Below are 16682 nucleotides of genomic sequence, written 5' to 3'. Positions count from 1 at the left end.
TGTGGACCTCAGACAAAGTTAATATTGTTTTCTATGAGCCAGGCCTATCTCCCCAGTTAAGTACTTGTTAGAATGCTTGCATAAAGGATCGTAACAAACACAAGATCCTCCTGATGCCTGCTAAGCCATAACCTATTGCAATGATCCTAGAAGAAGGAAGGTAACGTATGAATGAACAACAAAATGTTTTAATTGTATAGGAGCATTGTATTAGTAGCAGGTCTGGTTCTATTTTGAAACATTAATTTAAGAGCATGGGGATATGACATGGCCAGTTAAATTAGTTTTTAAACTTCTTTAGCAATGAGCATGCACAGATATGATGGACAGACTTTCAGCACAGCAAATTTCTCTCATTTAGCTGTTCAAGCTATTGAGAATTGTGGGTTCTTGAGACAATTTAAAAATTCATTAGTGTGTGAACATTCTGCCTATAGGCTGGTAAGGCTTGACATGGATGCATACTGATAATTTCCCATTTATCCAAGTTTCTAACAGCATTTGTTTCGAGGATGGTAATAGTTGAGACACTAGTTGTTCTCTACAGGGGAAGAACGGAAAGAAATAATCAGGAGAAATAAAAATGCAGGTGGTGCATCTCATGCACCTCAAATGCTCATCACAAATCTAATTTAAATGCCAGTAATGGGCTAAGCAGTGACAGGCTGTATTGCTATAAAAATAAAACAAAACAGTTGTCAGAGAATCTGCTTTGTTTACTGAACTTTCAACAGAATTATTTTAATGATGCAGGCTCCACTGGCTCCTTGATATAATTTTTATGTAGGAGTGCTCTGATAAGCATAGCTGGTTGCCCTAAGTGGAATGCTCTTCCCCAGAGGGCAGTGGAGGCCCAATCTCTGGATTCATTTAAGAAAGAATTGGATAGAGCTCTCAAGGATAGTGGAATCAAGGGTTATGGAGATAAGGCAGGAACAGGATACTGATTAGCCATGATCATAATGAATGGTGGTGCAGGCTTGAAAGGCAGAATGGCCTACTCCTGCACCTATTGTCTATTATCTAATTTGTGGAAACTGCATAATTAATGATTTATATCTTTGTGCTGTATTGATCAGTTTCATTGGTCTCAGACTGAAAATCAGGCACTAGAATAATTATTCTTTTGTGTCCAGCTTCACTATACAGCTTATCAGATGCTCAGGTAATGAGTAAAATGACTTTAATGTGAGAAGCTTTTATAAGCAATCAAGGCAATTTATTTAACATTTCACTTTCCAAGGAAACTGGTTAATCTTCTATAGCCAAGCGAGTCAGGTTCCAAAGGTAGACTTCATATGAAGTAGGATTAAAGGACAGAAGATAATTATTTCAGGGTACACAGAATAACACAGTGGTAATCCAATAGGCAGTGTGTGTTGTGAGTTCTCTGATGATTTAATATTTTTATCGTGATTTATCCGATTGTGGATGAAGATGTTTGAGAAAGCACCTTTTCCTGACATGTGAATGTCCTTTGGTCTCTGCCATAGTCAATTCCTTGCTTTTTTCATTTTTGCATCAGAACGAACTTATGTCTGTTTGTCAGTCTGTCTGATGCATGTCTATCAACAATTTATTAATGTTTATGCATCACTTAAAATTCTATGTATGTGTCTCGATTGTGGGGCTTTCTTATCTGATTTCAGCATCGGTGCTTTGAAGCCTGTCAGTCTTTCTCTATCATTAATTATCTTGTATTCTGGCTAAAATCTTTGTTTCTCTGCTCTATAATTGCCTCATACTCTTTACACCTTCTCGACATCTTCAATTCTGCTGCTTCTCCCCTTCTATCCCAAACTCTCTGCAGCCCTAATAAGTTGTCTCTCTAGGTCATAGATGTGATGCAGGTAACCTCACTGCAGTGATCTAATCTCCCTCTTGATGTATAATGTCAGGGTTGTGGAGGATTGTGACTAATTCTACATAGATTTCTGCTTTAAAGATCAATGTATGCATCTCGGCACTTTTGCTCCATCTTATCTAAAAATTGCATACTGCACAGCTCAATTGCCCCATTAATTGTAACTCTGAGATACTTTGCAATTGGCCACTCAACATGTATGGCTTTTAGTGAATGTCAACACAACATAGTCCCTAAAGGATAAAAAGTAAACCAACTTGTTGTCTTAAACAAGGGTGATCAGATAAAATGAATTACCATGTAACATGTGTTTGTACAATTAAAAAGAATTTTATCCTTCAGCGAGGTAATTAGGACAGCTTCTGTAAGGAAATAATACTTCAATAATCATTTTTGGATATTGATTGATGTTAATGCACAATGTTGTGGTAATCTGAACAACACCTTATTGACTGAAATGTTCTTTATGCAAAATTTTAAAATGACTCACCTCAAACAATGCATTTGAGGATTTGGCGACTTCTCCTTTTAGTTTAGTGAGCATTTTCTCTGGAGATTGTATTTGAAAATTTTCACGTGGAATAAATGTAAGTTTTGGGCCACGCTTCAGTGACTTATCTTCAATATCCTCAATGGCTCTCAAGAAATCAGCGTAAGAAAATTTGCAATTGTGCATCGGGATTTCCAAACTGAAGTGGGGTGTGTGAACCAAGAGCAAATATAAACAGATGGCAATTCCATTTTGACATAACAAGACTTGAGGATTGCATGCTAGAAAAATTGCATCTGTCTTTGGTTAGTACATTGATCAATACGTTCACCTTATTTTTTATAAATCTTCTCTATACACTGCGCTATACAGCTTCCCATAGACTGAAGTGTTAAATGTTCCCACAAATGAAAATTCCACATTTTTATAAATATATTTTCTGTTTAGCTACATATTTTCTGCTTATCTTTATTTTAGCTTTGTCTTGATAAAATCGTATATTTACTTTTTCTGAAATTTAAATTAACAGCAAAGGCTTTGTGAGCCTGTAAGCTTGTGTATTTTAATGTGACTGGTTATTTATCTGCTTGATGACATCACTGCTGCTACATGCGATGAATATGGTATCTGATTTAAACTGCTCTAGTCAAGCAACAACCTGACCTAAGCATACTGATAGAATCATTCCTTATGCGCAACGTCCCAGACATTCTACCCATAGTTGTCCTCAGAGCAGGAAGAGTCCTTTATTGGCCACTTATGACAGTGAACAACCTACCTTTCCAACCACTGGAAAAATGGAATGATAGAAAGCACCAACCCAGAAATTCGAATGCATTTCCATATAATTTCCCAGCCTTCCCATCTCCCATCCTGAATATTCCAGCCAATATGACCACTCATTACAGTATCAAGTAGAAGATTAATGCATTGTCCTTCCATTCTGGTGGATAATAAGCAATAAAGCCATCTACAGGAAACCAGTTTCTAAGCTCCCTTATAAAAAGCCACATGTATAAGACCAGTTTTCCAAAGGGATGAGAGGCTAAGCAAATTGGATCTATGCATGCTACAATTTAGAAGGAAGACAGGTGGTCAGAGAGGCTTGATATGATAGATACTGAAGAATGTTTTCCCTAGCTGGGAAATCTACAGAACAGCGGTACAATCTTAGGGTAAGGGGCTATTCATTTAGGACTGAGTCGAGGAATAATGTTTTCACTAAGAGGTAGTGAATCTGTTATTTTCTATCCCAAAAGGGTTGTGGATACTCCATTGTTGAGTATAAGACTGAGGTCAAAAAATCTTTGCTCTCTCAGGGAATCAAGACAGTTTCAGTCTGGGGAAACATGTTAAAGACAGATCAGCTGTGTTAAGACGTGCTGAACAGAAGAGCAGGCTGATGTAATTTACATCTGCTTGTATTTCACATGGTATTGCATTTTTATATTTGAATAAGTTAACTAAATTCTCAAATAGATAATTGCCAAGAATGACAGCCCAGTAGAAAAGGCACACTGTGATCTTACTGGGTGCTTGATAACCAAGTATAATGTCTGTTCATACCTGACCAAGAGCTGTTTAAGTTGTTCTTCACCCAGGTGGTAGTTATGATCCTTCAGCACCCTTTGAAAATCATTTACTGACACACAGCCATCATTCCTTTTATCTAGTTTGTCAAAGGCCTCATGAAAACCTTTATGGTGGTTCCTGAATTTAGCTCTTACAGATCAACAGAAAGCAGCACAGATTAATGTATTACAGTCAAGTTCAATATACTGCCTATTAACATTAATATTCCATAATAATAAAAGTCCAGTTTCTAACAGGAGTTTTGTAATAATTTCTGACAATAATAATTCACAGTTTTCTTTTACTAACATGCACTGTTGAACCAAAGTACTGTTTAGTTTGACAAAGGATATTTCTCCTTTTAGTTCTCTTTAGAAACAAATCATTCTATCTTTTATTCGAAAGCGTTATTCTCCTATGAGCAACACACCATTAAATACTAGAAAAATGGTCATAAAATCATTCAGCATGGAAACAAATCCTTTGGACTAACTTGTCATTGCCAACCATTGCCAAATTAAACTAGTCCCATTTGCCTGTATTTGGCCCATATCACTCCAAACCTTTCCTTTACATGTAGCTATCCAAATGTCTTTGAAAATGTTGTAACTGTACCCACATTCACCACATCTTTCCACACATGAACCACTCTTTCCAAAGAAGCAACAATAGGTGGCATAAGGCACTGGCATAATCTATCTTCAAACCCAACAATTCTAAGTTGCAATAGTAATCAATGGGAACCAAAGATTAAAACGTATAGGATTCTACTTACTTAAGCTGCTTTTTCAGCTCAGTGATATTAAGAGTTCCTGTCTGAAGTTTCTGTTGGATTCCATCAGTGTGGAATTGCTGTTGCTTGTTGGACTGATCCATTAATCTGCCTCGGCTCTCTGGAACAATTTGTTTACTGTCTGTCTGGACCTGTCTTGCAAATCTATTCCTAAGCTTCTTCAGGAACTCAAGGTGAGTAGTAAAACCTTTCTTATCTGAATCATACCTGAAAACCAACAAAATGCACATGTAAGAAAATTCAAAGCATGTTCTTCAGGCATAACATTCCTTCCAATTATTGCAGTAATAAAAGGCAGACACCCAAATGAGGCTATGGAATGGAGAATAAACTGGTTAGTTGATCTGAAAAATGAAATTTTGAACTGATTTTCTATAAGGGTTCTCCCATTGCCTTCCCTAAGTTTGAGCACAACAATGCCAATATTATTTTGCCAGAAATCTTGGGGATCTCCTGTGAAGTTACACTATATAAGCAAGATAATTCATTCTTTCAATTAAATTTGTGTTGGCTTGTCATCCTTTATCCATTGTCATCATTCATGGTCATTTTGTTGCATGCTATTGATTGATTTGGACCACAATTCAGCATCTCATTTAATGTGGTAAATGGATGTTGAAGTCATATGTTCATTCTATTAAAACTCACTATTCCACAAGTTGGCCCAGACCATGTTTGAATGTCTGTTAAGATATAGATCAATTGGAAATCCTAGTCACCAGACAAACCCATCAATCTCTTCCATTTAGAGAGATGGCTTCCAATCAGTACTATTTTATTTTCAAAGCTTTGAACATATTCAGCTGTAGTAGAAACTGCTATGGAGCAGTCAGATCAGTCATTTAAATATTTAAATAACCAGCTAGTTATAGCCTTAATGCAAGATTCTGGGTTGAACAGCCAGTGATAGGGCTTCTTAAGCTGTGTGGGACATGCCACAGTTAACAAGGTGAGAACAAATGTCAATAATCAATGAAATTGATAGGCAAGGAAGACTTTAAAGACTGAAAGTGCATGGCTTCCACTCTGCCTTTGAAAAAGGAATGTGCTCACAGGGTTTGCTTCAAGAGCATGCTTTCACTGTTTTGCAGGTAATTTTGTCCACTTAAATATGTACTTCCCTGCAACACAGGAGCAGCCTATGCAATTATTTCATGGAACAATGATTAGGAAGAAGAGAAGCTGTCACATAAATCCCAACTGACCCAGCAGCAGCAAAACTAACAGCACCAGACAGCTGCTCCACAGGACAGAAGGTATTGACGTAGATTTCTAACGTGATGGAGGTGACACCCTACCACAGGGTATACAACTTCCCAACATGACAGAACCACAGTACCATATAAGACCCAGGCTTTCATGGCAGGTTAGTACTGATATCAACAAACTCTGCAACAAAAGGGACAGGTATGCGTACAAGGCCAGCCATCAAAGTCATCACTGCCACAGAATTCTTCACACAGCCCTGCACTGGGTACTTTGCAGTGATTTACAGCTGACATGTGGAGGATTGTAACCTAGGGTCCACAAGTGTATCTTACAGGTGACTGAGGCCATGTCGCCAAGGCACTGATATGGTACTGTTGTTGTCATGTTGAAAAGTACACATCAAAGTGGACAAAATTACCTGGAAAGCAGCAAAAGCATGCTCTCCAATCAAGTCCTGAGAGCACAAGTCTTTCACAAAGGCAGGGTTGCAATTTGGGCTGGTCAGACACAGAACGTTTGTATTTGCAACACTAACTAGCTTTCCACTGATACAGGTTGGTGTACAATTCTGGTCACCCTTCTGTATGAAGGATGTTGTCAAACGTGAGAGGATGCAGAAAAGATTTGCAGGGAGGTTGCTGGGACTGGAGGGTTTGAGTTAAACAGCAAGGCTGAATAGTCTGGACCTTCTTTCTCTGGGGCGTTGATGGCTGAGGGGAGATTTATAAAATCATGAGAGGCATGGATAGGGTGAATAAAGAAAGTTTTTCTTCTAGGGTGCGAAAGTCCAAAACTAGAGGCCATAGGCTTAAGGTGAGAGGGAAAAGATTTAAAAAGGACCTGAGGGATAATTTTTTCATGCAGAGGGTGGTGCGCAAATGGAACGAGCTGCCAGAGGAAGTGGAGGAGGTGGGTACAGTTACAATATTTAAAAGCATCTGGATGTGTATATGAATAGGAAGGGTTTCCAGGGATATGGGCCAAATGCTGGCAAATGGGGTTAGGTCAGATTGGGACACCTGATTGGCACGGCCAAGATGGACCAAGAAGTGTGCTTCTGTGCTGTATAACTCTATGAGGCACCCCTAATTGGAGTCAGCAGTGGCCCCTTGGAGACACTAGCTATCTTCTAAAAGTGAAGTTGATGACAAATATGAAGACTCCCTACCACTGATGCAATGGAAAGACACAATTGAAAGCACATGAGCACAAAGATACCCATAGAGCAAGCATAGGGCTGATAACGAAGTAACGAAGTAACAGGTCTATCAGTACCATTCAGTTTGTACCAGCAAAAGGTTTCCTAAAAGATAGGAATACACATGATACAACAAGGATGACTGGAGCTGCAGTGTAGGAAAGGAAACATTACCTGCCCTCCAGAAGAGAAGGCAGGATAAGAAAGATGCATGCTGAGGAAGCCTGTAGCTATTCACTGAATTACCAGAGAAGCCTATGGCAGACTGGTTCAGATAACACAGCTGTGTAAATATTTATGGCACAGAAGAGTTGCCCACTTCACCACTCCACACCACCAATTCCCCAGTGCAAATACAGTCAGGAAATGCTCAATGTGTCACACCTCCATCGCTTGTTTTCCGTTACATTCCTACCATTCTACTGACGGGCCATGTCCATTTGGAAAATGGGAGGCAACTGTGGAGAATGGACAATGGAAACTTGAAATAAGGTGCATGTTTCAGCTACACTTCACAATACTTTGACACAATAATGTTAAACAAAGTGAATCCTCTTGGACAACACAAAGACTCTTTACTTAGTTCTACACGTGGTCTCAGCCAAGTGAGAAGCAGTTTGCTTGTTCCTCCACACTAACAGCTGAAGTGCTCGAGGTTTCCATTCTCTGGGTTTTGTGACTCTGGAGGATCAATGACAAACACTGCCTGCTGTGTAACTGTGCAGATGTGGTTGTCTGGACATATGGGGTTCTGACTGAAGGATAAGGAGGCGAGAGTGGATGAGAAGTGGGAGGGCCTTGAGCAAACCCCCTTTCCATGTGCCATTTTTTGGACCTACAATGGAAGTTGGTCTGAGGCAGTAATGTGCAGAAGAATGGTAGGCAGGTCAGGGTCAGCACCTCAAACCATGATGTAGTTTAGTAGTTTTGTTTTACTGAGATCAATAAACCTCTTGCAATGTTGTTTCTTAGTTCAAGGTACCAGATTCTAGCTGCTCATGTCCTGCATAACTTCCATCAGCTTTATTTGAAAAGCATGGCCTCCTTCTCCTATCTGAAACAGTACTTTGCTGCAGTCTCTCACAGCATGTAAATAGGACTACCACAAATGTGTGGCATGGGCTTTCAGTGGAGAAAGAAGGCAGCAGGGGACAGAGTTTATTATGATCAGCCAATTGTTATCAGGTTTCTATTAATGTGGTAACTGAAACATGAACAATTAATGCAAAATTCAACTGCAGTGACTTTTGCTGAGATTCCTTTAACAAAAAATCCTTGGTGGCTGCTCAAGAATCTAGGAGAAATACAGCTGTCGTGGCTGTTTTAAAACAGCAGTAAAGCACATACCTGTAATGATTGGGTTCCATTCATTTAAGGAAAACATTGCCCATTGAATAATAAAACAACACATATCACCACTTTCCAACTTTTATGCTTGATTGTACAAAATAAGCTTTCCTACTTTCCCTGAATAAGATTCAGAGCAAAAAAACCCCAAGGGAATATCACAAGGGTGATATTCAGCATCAACACGGATGCTGAATACATGAATGAGTCATTACGAGGGAAATGTTGATCACAAAGGTTGGCATTAATCGAGTATGCAAGAAACTTACAGAATATTGTCATGCCTGGACAGAGTGGATGTGGAGGAGATGTTTTGACTAGGAGAGACTAGGATCTGAGGGCACAGTCTCAGAGAAAAGGGATGATCCTTTAGGACTGAGATGAGGAGAAATTATTTCAGCAGAGGGTGGCGAATCTGTGGAACTTATTGCCACAGAGGGCTGAGGAGGTCATCATTGAATGCATTGAAGGCAGAATTCGATAGATTTTTGATTGGCAAAGGGATCAGGGGATTATGAGGAGAAGATAGAAGTTAAGAAACAGACTAACCATGATGGAATGGTGGAGAAGACCCAGTGGGCCGATTAGCCTAATACTGCTTCTATGTGTAATTGTCGTATGGGAGGAGGTGAAGAGGAGAAGGTGGAGGATGGAGAGAAGAGAATCTTTAATAAGGGAATTCTAGAGCATGCAGCAAGATGGCTGAAGGTCATTTACTATAAACATTAACAGTTTCTCTCTGCGTAGATGCTGCCAGATCCACTGAACATTTCTACCGTGTCTTAACTTTCATTTCTTGCTTTCTACTTTGTAACAGACACGTACATTGGTGTCAAGTGGTGACTCAGCTCAGACACAACAATTGACCATTTCATAAAGACATTTGGCAATTGCTGGCATCAGTGCAACTGTTCAGCAGCAGCAGCATCCCCCTTCAGAAGGTCTGGGGAGGAAATGAGAAAGAGGAAGAAATAAAAGTTCTTACCAAGACCAAAGTTTTTCAAATTGTTCTGCTGAAATTGGCAAACAGAGCTGATACAAAAGGTCCCTCATATCTTTCTTTTCCACAATAAGGTTGCCATCTGAATCAATGCGTTTAAAAGCCTTATAGAAAAACCAAAATACATTTTTTCACCATTTTATAATTATTGTAAAGGGTTGATCCATTCAGTATTGATTATAAGGAATGGATATCTAATGTTTTAATTAGGTTATCCCCAATATATCCAAAATAGTCCAAACCAGTGCAGGGATTGAGGAATTTCAATAAACACTGCCAATGGTCCTTGTGAAATAACCCAGGTGGAGGAACAAACATTCACACGCAGGGACACAGTGCTACACCTGTTGAGATCCTGGCCCCATCTGTGTGTGGCCATTTTAGCATCTGGACAACAAGGTCAATCACTCTTCCTTCTGCAGCGAGTGGCAGGGGTGGGAAACAGGCACAGTAGCACCCCTGGTGCCTAGTGCATTATTTTCCATCTCCCAGCAATGCAGCAGCAACTGGAAAGGGTTGAGTAGTGAGCAAGTGCGGCGAAGGCAGACAAGGCATGGTAGCACAAGGTGACCACCACCGGGAAGGAGCAGCTCCCTCTCATCTGTTCCAGCCTCCACCATCACCTCCCCCATCCCCTTTATTCCAGGCATGACTGTGCCTCCTCATCATGGCCAACTTATGTTAGGGGCCCCACCTGCATATGTGTAGGGACTATTGTGGTATCATGGATAATTACTCCAGAGAAAATTACATCCTCCCAAATTGGATTTCTGCAATCTTCTGCATTTTTTTTTAAAATACCGTGCTGGAAGTTACTCCCACCCAAAAATGGACAGTGCCCTACATCAAATTAATGACAATTGTGAACTTAGGCTAATTTCTTCATTTGCTGTCTTTTTCAGAGACTGTTATAGAACATAGAAAAATACAGCGCAGTACAGGCCCTTCAGCCCTCGATGTTGCGCCGACCGAAGCCTACCTAACCTACACTAGCCCAATAACCTCCATATGCTTGTCCAATGCCCGCTTAAATGACCATAAAGAGGGAGAGTCCACCACTGCTTCTGGCAGGGCATTCCATGAACTCACAACCCGCTGAGTAAAAAGTCTACCCCTAACATCTGTCCTATATCTACCACCCCTTAATTTAAAGCTGTGTCCCCTAGTAACAGCTGACTCCATACGCGGAAAAAGGTTCTCACAGTCAACCTTATCTAAACCCCTAATCATCTTGGACACCTCTATCAAATCTCCCCTAAACCTTCTTTTCTCCAATGAGAAAAGTCCCAAGTGCCTCAGCCTTTCCTCATACGATCTTCCTACCATGCCAGGCAACATCCTGGTAAACCTCCTCTGCACTCGTTCCAATGCCTCCACATCCTTCCTATAGTATGGCGACCACAACTGCACACAATACTCCAGATGAGGCCGCACCAGAGTCTTATACAACTGAAACATGACCTCAGGACTCCGGAACTCAATTCCTCTACCAATAAAGCCCAGTACACCATATGCCTTCTTCACAGCACTATTTACCTGGGTGGCAACTTTCAGAGATCTGTGTACATGGACACCAAGATCCCTCTGCTCATCCACACTACCAAGTAGTCTACCATTAGCCCAGTAATCCATCTTCTTGTTACTCCTACCAAAGTGAATGACTTCACACCTAGCTACATTGAATTCCATTTGCCACCTTACTGCCCAGTTCTGCAACTTATCTATATCGCGCTGTAACCTGCCACATCCTTCTTCGCTGTCCACAACTCCACCGACTTTCGTGTCATCCGCAAACTTGCTCACCCAGCCTTCAAGCCCCTCCTCCAGGTCATTTATAAAAATGACAAACAGCAATGGTCCCAAAACAGATCCTTGTGGAACACCGCTAGTAACTGCGCTCCAAGATGAACCTTTACCATCAACTACTACCCTCTGTCTCCTTCCAGCCAGCCAATTCCTAATCCAAACCTCTAATGCACCCTCAATGCCATACCTCCGTTGTTTTTGCATTAGCCTGCCATGGGGTACCTTATCGAACGCCTTGCTAAAATCCATATACACCACATCTACTGCTTTACCCTCGTCCACTTCCTTGGTCACCTTCTCAAAGAACTCAATAAGGTTTGTGAGGCACGACCTGCCCTTCACAAAACCATGCTGACTATCCTTGATCACATTATTCCTATCCAGATGTTCATAAATCCTATCCCTTACAATTCTCTCTAAGACTTTGCCCACAACAGAAGTGAGACTCACTGGCCTATAGTTATTCGGGCTATCCCTGCTCCCCTTCTTGAACAAGGGGACCACATTCGCTATCCTCCAGTCTTCTGGCACTATTCCCGAAGACAACGACGACATAAAAAGCAAGGCCAATGGCTCCGCTATCTCCTCCCTAGCTTCCCAAAGGATCCTAGGATAAATGCCATCAGGCCCAGGGGACTTATCTATTTTCATCCTTTCCAGTATTCCCCAGACCTCTTCCCTACGTACATCAAGGCCATCCATTCTAATCACTTGTGACTCAATATTCACATCAGCAACAGTGTCCTGTTCCTGAGTGAATACTGACGAAAAGTATTGATTTAGTGTCTCACCAATCTCCTCCGCCTCCACACACAACTTCCCACTACTATCCTTGACTGGACCGATACCTACCCTAGTCATCCTTTTATTCCTGACATACCTATAGAAAGCCTTAGGGTTTTCCCTAATCCTACCAACTAAGGACTTTTCATGTCCCCTTCTCGCTGCTCTTAGCTCTCTCTTTAGATCCTTCCTGGCTACCTTATAACTCTCAATCGCCCCAACTGAACCTTCACGCCTCATCTTTACATAGGCCGCCCTCTTCCCTTTCACAAGGGATTCCAATTCCTTATCAAACCACGGCTCCCTCGCAAGACCCTTTCCTCCCTGCCTGACTGGTACATACTTATCAAGGACACCCATTAGCTGTTCCTTGAACAATCTCCACATATCATTTGTGTTCTTCCCTTGAGGCCTATTTTTCCAATCCACGCATCCTAAGTCATGCCTCACTGCATCATAATTTCCCTGCCCTCAGCTATAACTGTTGCCCTGCAGTGCACACTTATCCCTCTCCATCACTAGAGTAAAAGACACCGAGTTGTGGTCACTGCCCCCGAAGTGCTCACCTACCTCCAAGTCTAACACCTGGCCTGGTTCATTACCTAGAGCCAAATCCAGTATAGCCTCACCTCTTGTTGGCCTGTCTACATATTGTGTCAGGAAACCCTCCTGCACACATTGGACAAACACCGACCCATCTAACAAACTCGAGCTATAGCTTTCCCAGTCAATATCTGGGAAGTTAAAGTCCCCCATAACAACCACCCTGCTACTTTCACTCTTCTCCTGAATCATCCTCGCAATACTTTCCTCTACTTCTCTCGGACTATTAGGAGGCCTGTAGAAAACTCCTAACAGGGTGACCTCACCTTTCCTATTTCTAACCTCCGCCCACACTACCTCAGATGGCAAGTCTTCCTCCATCACCCTTTCTACTGCTGTAATACTATCCTTGACAAGCAATGCCACACCTCCCCCTCTTTTACCCCCATCTCTGACCCTACTAAAACATTTAAACCCTGGAACCTGCAACAGCCATTCCTGTCCCTGTTCTACCCACGTCTCTGTAATGGCCACAACATCGAAGTCCCAGGTACCAACCCATGCTGCAAGCTCACCTACCTTATTTCTTATACTTCTGGCATTGAAGTATACACACTTCAAGGCACCCTCCTTCGAGATCGATGCCATGTTCCTAACCTCCCTACACTCAAGGTCCTGTACCCTAAAGCTACAGTCCAGGTTCCCATGCCCCTGCAGAGTTAGTTTAAACCCTCCCAAAGAGCACTAGCAAACCTCCCCCCAAGGATACTGGTGCCCCTCAGGTTCAGGTGTAGACCATCCTGTTTATAGAGGTCCCACCTTCTCAGAAAGAACCCCAGTTGTCCAGAAACCGGAATCCCTCCCTCCTGCACCATCCCTGTAGCCACGCATTTAACACTTCTCTCTCCCTATTCCTCGACTCTCTATCACGTGGCACGGGTAACAAATCAGAGACAATGACTCTTTTCGTTCTAGCTCTGAGCTTCCAACCTAGCTCCCTGAAAGCCTGTCTAACATCCTCACCCCTCTTCCTACCTATGTCGTTGGTGCCAACGTGGACCACGATCTGGGGCTGCTCCCCCTCCCCCTTGAGGACCCGGAAAACACGATCAGAGACATCACGTACCCTTGCACCTGGGAGGCAACATACCAATCGTGAGTCTCTGTCGCCCCCGCAAAACCACCTATCTGTGCCCCTCACTATTGAGTCCCCAATAACTATCGCTCTACCTTTCTCCGCCCTTCCCTTCTGAGCAACGGGGACAGGCGTCCCCCCCACAAGGATCCAAAATGGTATACTTGTTATAGTTAAGATTTTTATGGGCAGATAGTTTCCAGAATCTTATATTATTTTAATTTACCAGTGTTCTTTGTACACTGATGTCATGAATGAATGGTTCAGTATAGATCTTTAAAAGTAATGTTTAGCTATTTAAAATTGGATTATTCACAGGTGGAGGATGAGACATCCCTGTTAAAATGCTTTTTTGTTTTCTTCTGTTTTTGACCGAAACAGTAAAATTGAACCAAATTAATGATCCTCCAAAATAACAATTATATCTTTTAAAATACAGCACAATTTCTTAAAATTACATTCGCTGTTCCTGCCCAATTTCAGTGGTAAATGGGAAATCTTAGTGATAAACAAATAAGTTTAAGCAGCAACCTGGGCAAAACAGAACTTCTTAAAATGAGCAAAATTTAGAAGCAAATGAGTTAAAGGTTATTGCAACATCATTTTACACTTGTATTATCACCTCACCTTAGACAGTTCATGCCATCCTGTTTTGGCTTTAGCAGCTAAGAAGTCATGGACTTGCTCACAGGCAAGCAACGAACAATCTTTGTCGTATATTGAGCTGCAACTAAATGAAAGTCGTTTCATTAAAAACATGCTTCCATGTTTTCTCAATTACGTTCAAAGCTGAGCAATATTTTCCTAACTACTTTTGAATAATTCAATAACATTACAGATGGATGAACAACCAAGACAGTTACTGCATTAAATCTTTGTAATTATATATTAAACAATAGGGGAAAAAAAAAGAAAAGAACTTTGGTGCCGCTGATAGTTCAGAAGGCAAATTCCCCACCCATTGTGAAATTAAGCATTATCAACCAGAAAGTGTCAGATTTAATATCTAATCGATGCTGAGGTGGTTGTGCAGATGGTGCTACAGTCATGATGCTCTAATTGATTTGATTTCCCCCAATCAGGAAAAGGAGGATCTACAAATTCAAGGCTACCTGATTCTAATCATAGCCACTGACCCCTGCTGGACTGAGTTTGTATGCATGTTGAGCAAAGACAGGTCAACCTAGGATAAATGTTCCTCACACTACACAATCAAAGCTCGAACTCACTTTGCCTCTAAAGAATAGTTGTTGGAGGCAGGTTACCAGAGTCTGATTAACAGGAGTCATTCCTCTCAAGAATGGGAACAAAAATGAGATAAAATTTATTTTTTAAGGAGAGGGACAACATAGCATGAGGTTATAAATACATACAGAAATCAGAAAGACTACGAGAGCAAACGTACGTTGTGCAGTCACTGTAGAAATCAACAAACAAATTATATGATATAGATGGTGCAACTAGAGTCATTCAAATGACAAAACGCAGATAATGAAATACAATTGCCGTAAAATGTAAATACAGGTGAATGTTAAAGATAGGCACTGAATTCCCATGATCTGTTCTTCCAGCAGTAAGCTTAGAGACAGTAAGGGTACATAATAGATAGAGTGGTAACATATCTCAACCTTACCATCTTCCTGTCTCCACCAGAATTAAGTTTTGGGTGGTAAGGCTCATTATCAACCCCTCAACCATGACCCCACCCCCCATCACCAAACCGTCATCTCCCAGACCATACAGAACCTCATCACCTCAGGAGATCTCCCACCCACAGCTTCCAACCTCATAGTCCGGGAACCCCGCACCGCCCGATTCTACCTCCTTCCCAAGATCCACAAGCCTGACCACCCTGGCCGACCCATTGTCTCAGCATGCTCCTGCCCCACCGGACCCATCTCCACCTACCTTGACACTGTCCTATTCCCCCTAGTCCAGAAACTCCCCACATATATTCGAGACACCACCCACACCCTCCACCTCCTCCAAGACTTCCATTTCCCCAGCCCCTAACGCCTCATCTTCACAATGGATATCCAATCTCTCTACACCTCCAACCGCCATGACCAACCCCTCCATTTCTTCCTCTCCCAAGTCCCCAACAGTACCCTTCCACTAACACTCTCATTCGTTTAGCTGAACTGGTCCTCACCCTTTACAATTTCTCCTTCGAATTCTCCCACTTCCTCCAGACCAAAGGAGTAGCCATGGGAAGCCGTATGGGCCCTAGCTATGCCTGTCTCTTTGTTGGCTACGTAGACCAGTCTATCTTCCGTAGTTACACCGGCACCACTCTCCACCTCTTCCTCCACTACATTGATGACTGCATTGGCGCCACCTCGTGCTCCCGCGAGGAGGTTGAGCAATTCATCAACTTCACCAGCACATTCCCCCCTGACCTTAAATTGACCTGGGCTTTCTCTGACACCTCCCTCCCCTTCCTGGACCTCTCCATCTCCATTAATGATGACCGACTTGACACTGACATTTTTTACAAACCCGACTCCCACAGCTACCTGGATTACACCTCTTCCCACATGGTCAGGTCCTCGACCCCAACAACCCACCCTCCCATCCTGGCACCTTCTCCTGCCACCACAGGAATTGCAAAACCTGCACCCACACCTCCTCCCTCACCTCCATCCAAGGCCCCAAAGGAACCTTCCACATCCATCAAAGTTTTACCTGCACATCCACCAATATCATTTATTGTATCCATTGCTCCCAATGCGGTCTCCTCTACATTGGGGAGACTGGATGCCTCCTAGCAGAGCGCTTTAGGGAACATCTCCGGGACACCCACACCAATCAACCCCACCGTCCTGTGGCCCAACATTTCAACTGCCCCTCCCACTCTGCCGATTACATGCAGGTCCTGTGCCTCCTCACCACCCGACACCTGAAGAAAGAACGCCTCATCTTCCGCCTCAGAACAGTTCAAC

At 42.2% G+C, this 16682-nt stretch overlaps 1 protein-coding gene across 1 annotated transcript in view; it reads right to left on the bottom strand.

Moving 5' to 3' along the window:
• The window catches only part of efcab6 (EF-hand calcium binding domain 6), a 116282-nt gene that overhangs the window by 19141 nt on the left and 80459 nt on the right, over positions 1-16682 (bottom strand). The window contains exons 21-25 of the mRNA XM_072552383.1: positions 14368-14470; positions 9459-9577; positions 4702-4926; positions 3921-4076; positions 2355-2553 (exon numbers count right to left, since the gene is read on the bottom strand). Coding sequence (XP_072408484.1) covers positions 2355-2553; positions 3921-4076; positions 4702-4926; positions 9459-9577; positions 14368-14470 — 802 coding nt within the window. The remainder of the gene's footprint in view (positions 1-2354; positions 2554-3920; positions 4077-4701; positions 4927-9458; positions 9578-14367; positions 14471-16682) is intronic.

The sequence above is a fragment of the Chiloscyllium punctatum genome, chromosome 32, assembly GCF_047496795.1.
Source record: "Chiloscyllium punctatum isolate Juve2018m chromosome 32, sChiPun1.3, whole genome shotgun sequence".
Classification (NCBI taxonomy): Eukaryota; Metazoa; Chordata; class Chondrichthyes; order Orectolobiformes; family Hemiscylliidae; genus Chiloscyllium; species Chiloscyllium punctatum.
The sequence above is the reverse complement of the archived record's forward strand: the minus strand, read 5'-3'. Positions and strand labels throughout refer to the sequence as shown.